Genomic DNA, 8,937 nt, shown 5'->3' with positions numbered 1-8,937 from the left:
AAAAAAACAGCTTGATGAGATCAAAACTCAAATTCTACCCTTAATGCTCAATGCTACACTGAAGAAAACAAAAATAGCCTTGTTATGATTGCACGAATAATAGTTATTGCTACTGCCAGTTTTTCAATTTTATATAGTTCTTGTTAAAAGTATAGAGTTGGGGGGCCAATAGGTGGCATGATGGTTAAGGTGCTGGACTACCACATGGCCAAAACTGGCTCAAGTCCTGGACCTAGCAGCTTACTTTCTCACTCTCCTTTTGACTACATGGGAGTCCAGTGACATAGCCATTATACCAACTGCTAGTCCCTTACACTGGATTTTTTTTTTTTTTACAAACTGAGAAGTTTTGGTAATCCTGCATTGAGTGTCTAACAGTGCCATTTTTACAACAGTATGGGCTCACTGACATAGTATCCCTGACATTTTGGTAATTTCCCAGCATTTCAAATTCTTTCATTATTATTTTATTAGGTACAATGATCTTTGGTCAGTAAACCCTAATGTTACTATCATAGTAATTGTTTCAGGGAACCACAATCTTTCTTGGAATTTTGGGCATGCATATACACACACCCAGTATGTTTTTCAAGCAATTGGGTCTAGGTGGCCTTAACCACTGTGTCACCTGCTGGCCCCTAAATATGTAGTTTTTAAGGCAACATAAACAAATCTCCCTCTGGTAGTTCTTTTGACTTTCAAAATGTTTTGAAATTCCTAAGTTAACAAAAACACGACTTCTAAACAAAACACGAATGCTTTTTTCACCATACAACTTCTACATCTGTACCAACTGAGGTGTGATTATGGTTCTTAAAAAATGACCACTCCTGGGGCCAGCAGGTAGCAACATGATTAAGGCACTGGATTCCCACACAGCTGACTGGTTCAAGTTCTGGATCTGGCGGGTTGAAAATTAAGCCAGGTGCATGTGTCTATGTATATGCCTGCCCAAAAGCCCTATGAGAACAGAGAAGGGATTATGGTCATCCTCCTTGGGGAGTGATATCTTACTTTCCGTCTCATTGCCTATCTCCACCAAGTATATGCACCCTATGGCAAAAACTTTAAAAAAAGAAGAAAATGATCACTTCTGAGATTCATGAGTACAACTTCTCTTAGTATCCTTGTCTCAGGTATGGCTTTTAAAGCAATATTTGTTAGAGATGTCTACTCAGCTTAGAAGATTTGTAAAAGGCAGGATTTGTTGACTCTCTAGTTTTCTTATAAAACAGCACATTTTATACAGTACCTAGTGAACGGGATTTTGATGAGTGAGATGCTGAAATGGGGAGTCTGGGAGAACAGATTTCTTGAGAAGTATCTGCTTTGGAAGGAAGGCGAGTGAAGCGTTGATCCAGCACCATATCTACATCTTCCTCATCAGCAAGCAATGATGCTTTCATGATCTAAAAAGGCAATATATCTATAGAATGAATGTGCTCCTAGAACTGAAAGTGCATAAAAAGGAAATAGTGTCTATTCACCACAAAATTGCTCCTCTTTAAAGTTGTGTCCATAGCCAATATAACATTTGTGTGACTATTATACAGTATGTGCCTGAAAGACTGAAGTCACGTAATACTTTCTTCTTTGTATCCTAAAAAAAAAAAAATCTTACTAGACCCTGGCATATAGTAGCTTCCCATGTTTTGCTAAATAAATAATTTTAAAGTTATAGGTCAAGGACTAAACTCATACCAAAGGCATGAGCGGAGAAATAGACCCAGTAAAAAAATCCGTATTTACCACGGCTTTTTGTTTTGTTTTTCCATTTACAAATTTTGTGGAACACTTTCTAAATCGTCAATACCACCCTGTGAAAAAGACAAAGTAGTATTTTATAAAGAAAAATTAGTGTTCACAGATGTTAAATGACTTGCCAAAAGTCACACAAAAATAGTTATAAAACCGGAATTGCAACATGGGTCTTTGTGATATTCTAATAGTTCAAACCAGAAGTCCTATTATTAGATCTTCAATATATAGCTTTCCCTCCTTGAATGAGAAATTTAGACTTAAATATTGGTCAAATTCTTGCCTATTCTTTTTTATTTTCACAGTGAGTACTCAATGGTGTTAGGAGAATAATCTAGGAAGAGGCCTAATGTTATACAAGGGAGTTAAAATATTAGTTTGGCTGTTGTAGGAAGAGTGGGTTAGGACTTCACCTGTAAGACATGTGGATTAATTCCCAGTGAAGATGCAATGTGTGTTGAGGCAGACACAGGTTCCTGATCCTCAGGCACGCTTTCTTCTAACATGGAATCCAAAACTGGCTCCTGTGTGATATCTACCATGTCACTGTCCAGTTCCACAACCCTCCCTAACTGCTCCACCTCTGGGCTCTGGCTCTGTAGACAGTAGAAAGATCAAGGAAGCAGCATTAAATTACACCAAATAGACACAGAGTTTCTAAATCAGATTTAGTTTATTCAGAATATGAAATAGCAATAATAGATTTTGCCCTTTCTACTATGAGGTGAGGTAGCAGATTTCTTAAGATTTAACATCAATTACTCACAAATCTCACTATAATTACCTGGGATCTAAATGTGTATTCACACAATTTTCTTCTAATATTATAGTCTGGCATCCAGGAGCTAAGCAAGCATCTACACTGAAACAAATGGTGGTCTTCAGAGACAAGGTTATTATACCTTCCCTGATTTAGATAGCAACTATAATTTATTACACAAGGTCACCCTGTCATCAAACTGCCTTGTAGCCAGAAGCCACTGGGAAAAAAGAATAAAAGATACATACAGTGACTTTGTTATGTTTTAAAGAAAATATTTAGAAATAAATGTTTAATTAATACAACTTTGGTCTAGAATTTATCTTCTGGATGATTAGATTCTCGGGTAAGCTGAGAAATACTTCTGTAGTACTATGTAAGATAGGAGGAATATCTAATTTCCTAAGAAGAAATACAAAGTAGTAACACCAGAAACAATTTCTGGGCCAGCAGGTGGTGTGGTGATTAAGGGCACTGGACTCTCACATGGCCGACTGCAGTTTGAGTTCTGGACCTGGCAGCTTGCTTTAATCTTCTCTCTCTCTCTCTGGTCAAATTAAAATAAATAAAGTTAAACAAAATAATTCTTTTTCTAAAGAACTATTTATTCGATTTCATTTATTCATTTATTTTTAATTTGATCAGACAGAGACACAGAGAGAGAGAGAGGGAAAGTGAGAAAGCAAGCCACAAGGTCCGGGACTCAAACCGTGTTCAGCCATGTGCGAGTATCTAGCGCCTTAACTTCCACACCAACCTGCTGGTCCCCCAATATAATTCTTCTTTAAAAAAAGAAACAGTTTTAAAGTGGGAGTAATCCCTTTGTGTTTAAAAATGTCAAGAATTTTATTTAAAAAGTCTTTAAAGGTGAACCAGATTGCACACTGTAGTATAACTTAAACTCACATATGACCTGGTAAAATATTAACGAGTGACTGAGCCAATAGATGAAACATTCTCAAACCAAACAGTTGTATCATCACCTTTCTTTTCATGTTATAATGTGCAGATTATTCTCCCTCCACAATTTCTGGTAGATCTTTCACAATGGCCTGATTTGTGCTAAACCTAAAATGGATTCTCTTATACAAAGGTAGTTTCAAAAAAGTTTTCATGATCTCTTTGAACAAAGAATCCACATTAGTATAACTTCTTCAACTTTATCTTGAATTGGATTTTAGCTATTACTACCCTGCATTTCTTTAACAAATATCTTTAGTAAAAGACTGAGGGCAGCTTCCAAATACAATTGCAGAAAAGTAGGGTTGCTGGACATGAGGTGAACTGCCACTTAGATGTGAACAACCCTCAATGACTGCTCTAATAAAACTGGAGGCTAGAGAACAGTCAAAAGGCAAAGATGGTTATTTTTTTTTTTACTTACTAAAGAGGCTACAAGCAAGTTTGACTCTTTTTACGCCTTAAAACTGTGGAGGAGAAAAGTCCTGGTGAGGATGCTCCCATTTTAATTATAAGAACTATAGGGACTAGCAGACGGTGTAGTGGATTCCTACATGGTCGTCACAGTTCGAGCTCCAGACCCAGTGGCTGACTCTCACACTACGCATGTGCGCCCAAGATCCCAGGAGGCGAATGGAGAAGGGATAGTGGTGTGGCCACCCCCATGGGAAGTGATTTCTCACTTTCTGTTTCTATCTCTCTGTCTCTTGCTGGAGAGTGCATACACCCCATAGCAAAATTCTGTCCAAAAACCCCCAAAAAACCCACATAAAACACACACACACAAAATCCAAAAAACTATAGGGAAATCCTTACTCCGTAGGTTTCTTTATATACTTATTTTAAAAAGAAAGTTTTTGCCATAGTGCACAAGTGCTCAGAGAAGGAAAGAGATAAAGAGAGAACGTGAGAAATCACCCCCAGGGGGCATAGCCACACCTCAATCCCTTCTTTTTCATGCTCCTCTTAAGATTTTGGACAGGCACACACACACATGCGCCTGGAGTGATTTCTCAAGTCACGTGATCCAAGACTTAATCCACATTTGGCCATGTAGGAGTCCAGTGCCTTAACCACTACACCACCTGCTGGCTCCAGTGTTTTTTAGCAGACAATTTATTTTTTAAAAAAATAATTATTTATTTATTTAATTAAATTTGTTATTATTATCATTTTTAATTTGACCAGACAGACAGAAAGAGAGAAAGGGAAGGAGGTCCCTGCATGCCAACGTGGGACCTGCCCTGGTGCACCAGTACCTGTTCCAGTGCTGCTAACTTTTTTTTTCTTCTTCTTCTTCTTCTTCAATTTGATGATATACAGAGAAAGCCACCCAGTCTGTACTTGAACCACAGTCAGCCATGTGGGTGTCCAATGCCTTAACCACCACACCAGCTTGTCGCCCCATATAACTTCTTTTTTTTCTTCAATTTGATGATATACAGAGAAAGCCACCCAGTCTGTACTTGAACCACAGTCAGCCATGTGGGTGTCCAATGCCTTAACCACCACACCAGCTTGTCGCCCCATATAACTTCTTTTTTTTTCTGGAGAGTTTTGGTTTTTGCTACAGGGCACGTTCACTCACCAGAGAGACAGAGACAGAGAGATAGAAAATGAGAAATCACCTCCTTGGGGGATTGGCCACACTGCAATCCCTTCTCCTTCATTCTCCTCTGGGCATCTTGGACATGCACGCACACACGTGCGCCTGGCTGAATTTTAAGCCACCGGGTCTGGGACTCAAACTGTGATCGGCTACATGGGAGTCCAGTGACATAGCCATTATGCCAATTGCTAGTCCCTCATATATCTTTTTTTTAAAAAAATGCTTAAAAAATTATTATTTATTTAACTTTATTTATTCATTCATTTAATTTTAATTTGACCAGAGAGAGGCAGAGAGAGAGAGAGAGAGAGAGAGAGAGAGAGAAAGGGAGAAAGGAAGCCGCCAGGTCTGGGACTCGAACCGTGGTCGCCCATGTGGGAGTGGCCAGCACCTTAACCACCATGCCACCTGCTGGTCCCAACCCCATATATCTTCTTGCATGTATGTTGGCCCACTAGATTGTCAAGGCTTGAAACACAGATTATACCTTACTGGTTTCTGTAACCATTAAGCACTTCATTCAGTTAAGCTCAAAATTCAAGTTATTTCAAAGAAATAATAATTATTTCTACTGCCTAATACATTGTGTTGCATACAATAAAGAAAGCAATTAATAACTATGAAAGAAAAAGGAGTAAAGACAGGTGGGAGAGAAGAAAGAAAAGAAGGATTGTTCCAATTTACAACAAAGGAATAAAGCTAATAGCAAAGAAATGATCACCTGGGACACTTTTATGCAAAATGGGAAGATTCATCAAATAACTAGAATAGACAAGAGACCTAACATATCTTTATGAAGAAAGCTATAAATCAAAGTTTTATTTGCCCCTTCCTTGCACACAGACTTCAAAGCTATAATGTATCGTTTAGTAAGTAGGGATATAAATTTCTATAAAACTGTGAGGACCTGGTAAACACCTAGAACTCTCCATATGTAAATTTTGTTAAAGTATATATAAGTAACTACAATAAACTCTTCCCAAAAGATGTCTATGTACTTATTTCTCTAAGAAATCTTAGCAAATCATGTGATTCTTCAGAGCCAGGGCCTGGAAGAAAAGGAGGCTAGTAAAAAAGGCGATGTTTCAGGTAGAATTGAAAACGAAGAGGAAGAAACCCCCACCCCCAAAGTTCAATGGAAAAGAAAGGCATGCATTGAGAGAAAATGTAGGGGGGGGGGCAGCAGGCAGTGTAATGGTTAAGGTGCTGAAGACCCATGTAGCCAACAGCAGTTCACGTTCTGAACCCAGTGGCTTAAAACTCATGTCAAATGTGTATGCACGTGTGCTCAAAATCTCAAGTAGAGGATAGAGAAGGGACTGTGGTGTGGCGATTCCTACTGGAGGGGGATTTCTCACTTTGTCTCTCTTGCAAGTGTGCGCACCCTATTGCAAAAATCTCTCTCAAGAAAAAAGAAAATAATATGTGTTTTAGGGTCATTAAGATAGCTGTCTAAATACATGGAGAGTAGTTTCACCAATGAAACCTTTAATGATTTGAAAACCCTGCTCTCTCCCACACACACACACAAAATTCTTTCTCATTAAAACAAGGCTGTCTTCTTCTTCTTTTTTTTTTTAAGTTGCTATAGGGCACAAGGGCTCACTAGAGAAGAGAGACAGAAGGAGAGGAGGAATAAGAAATCAATCCCCAGTCGGGATGGCCATGCCACAATCTCTTCTCCTCCACTCTCCCCTTGAGATAATGGGCATCCACTCACACACACCCAGCATGTTTTTCAAATCCCCAGGTCCAGAACTCAAAAGGTACACCCAGACACGTGGGATCCAGAGCCCCAACCACCACACCACCTGCTGGCCCAAAACAAGACTGTCTTAAAGATAAGTATCTCTTAGTTCAATAGGTAAAGCGCGACACCCATATTTAACAAAGAGTGAGCAACCAGTCCAAGGTCACACAGATGTTTAAATAATTTGCACTGTCCCCTCAGCCAAATAATTTGATCCAATATAACTAATACTGTCACCAATGTCCAAAACAACTTGCCTTTTAACTATAAACAATGCTTTATATTTATTTTACTTAGAAGTTATTAGCCCTGTCAATAATATATTCTCTTCAGAAAAATTCCATGTTTGTATTTCAAAGACATACCAAGGTAAGTGTTTGTTCACTACACACACACACTCAAATATTCTGCTGCAGAAGGTATAGGTCTTAATAATATTAATAACCTCTTTTAAAAGATTTATTTATTTAATTTTATTTATTGTCATTTTTTAATTTGACCAGTGAGAGGGCGAAAGGGAAAGTACGACAGTGAGCTGCTAGGTCCACGACTCGAACCATGGTCAGTCATCTGGGAGTCCAACGCCTCAACTGCCATGCTACCTGCCAGCCCCAATAACATTAATAACTTTATACACAGGGTTCAAGACTGTCACAAATAATTCAAATAAACAAAACCTAAAGCTTGGACATCTGAACAACTCTATCCATTTCTCCATTTCTATTCTCCCTATTCAAAAGGTTAAAGAATACCCACTTCTTCAAAGGAGGCATTTGAAAAAAGATCCATATTCACTGTAACCTATTTGTCCATTTTCTGTCCTTACTACCTCTCTTTTTGTTTGAACCTTGTTCTGAAATTTTTTGGCCCAGTTTTTTGAAAGCTCTCGTCTACCTAAGTATCATGGCATAGCAATTTACAATTATTTTCTAGTATTTCTGGAAATCAAAGTCCAATAATTACATTACATAAATTTATCCTATCTGTGGACAAAGCTTCTCTTTTTTTGCTATGTTTCTAGGATCCTATATATTCATTTTATTAGTAGAAAATAAGGCCATCTACTCTTCCCCTGATAAAATATATATAATATAACCTTAAAAAAACACATACAAAAGATAGGGATTATACTGTGTATGTGATTCAGGCAAAAATGAACATGGATTAATGAGAAAACCAAGTCCATTCACAGCATTTCTTTAGTTCAGTAGATTTCTCAGGAGTATTCTAAATACTACAAATTATAAACATAAAAAGTAACAAAGTTCCAGTTTTCCACTTTCATCATATCCTCCCCTTACTCATAGGTGCAAACATCAACGTGTGTATATATTCACACACAGTCTCCAGAAACTGCCTCCCAAATTATTATTTAATAAATCATAAAAATCACACATTTCAGTAGCTATAGGAAGTATAGCACGGAAAATTCCGAAGTTCCAGCTTTTAGCAGCTGAGAGGTAGAAGATGGTTTACAAAAAAATCCCATATCAAGAACTCTTCTTTGAGAAGTGCAACAGCAAAAGAAGTATTTTATAACTTGACTGAATATAAACATCTAAATTAAACGACAACTCTTTATGAGTTGGCATTCAAAGTAACTACTTGATATTTATACTATAGGCCTTTCCCTACAAGGACAAGAGGTTTATATTGGCTTAACAATACTAAAAAGAGTATGATACAACTTAATTGCAATAAACAATGTAGTCCCTACTCTCCTCAAGCCAATAACTTATTTGCATTCTAAAATTATTTTTCATAAAGATTTTGTACTGTTAAATACAAGTATCAAGAGGTTACCTGAAGAATAAGCAAACAACTTGAGAAAAATGGGAGTTAAAAACCCTTGGTAAAAGCTAATTCAACTTCTAAAAAAAACCACTGACGTAAAGTACAAGATTAAACTGTATATTAGGCAGTGAATAAAAGTAGAATTTACTTTGCATCAACCCACACAGGCAAAATGCTATCTCTTAAGTTGATCAATGAGCAGAGAATTCAGCAAGTCCAATGAAAGAGAGGGAGGTGTTTAAAAAATAACAATCTGTAGAGGAATGATCCAAACAACAAGAAAATTCAATCTTTCAAGAAAATACT

General features: G+C 37.5%; 1 protein-coding gene across 8 annotated transcripts in view; it reads right to left on the bottom strand.

Annotated features, from left to right (window-relative positions):
- The window catches only part of NUP98 (nucleoporin 98 and 96 precursor), a 128,805-nt gene that overhangs the window by 33,234 nt on the left and 86,634 nt on the right, over nt 1–8,937 (bottom strand). For all 8 annotated transcript variants that reach the window (XM_014590408.2, XM_014590416.2, XM_014590414.2 and 5 more), the window contains 2 exons: nt 2,172–2,354; nt 1,253–1,409 (listed from right to left, as the gene is read on the bottom strand). In XM_014590408.2, the coding sequence (XP_014445894.1) occupies nt 1,253–1,409; nt 2,172–2,354 (340 nt within the window). The remainder of the gene's footprint in view (nt 1–1,252; nt 1,410–2,171; nt 2,355–8,937) is intronic.

The sequence above is a fragment of the Tupaia chinensis genome, unplaced genomic scaffold (assembly GCF_000334495.1).
Source record: "Tupaia chinensis unplaced genomic scaffold, TupChi_1.0 Scaffold000047_1, whole genome shotgun sequence".
Taxonomy (NCBI): Eukaryota; Metazoa; Chordata; class Mammalia; order Scandentia; family Tupaiidae; genus Tupaia; species Tupaia belangeri.
The sequence above is the reverse complement of the archived record's forward strand: the minus strand, read 5'-3'. Positions and strand labels throughout refer to the sequence as shown.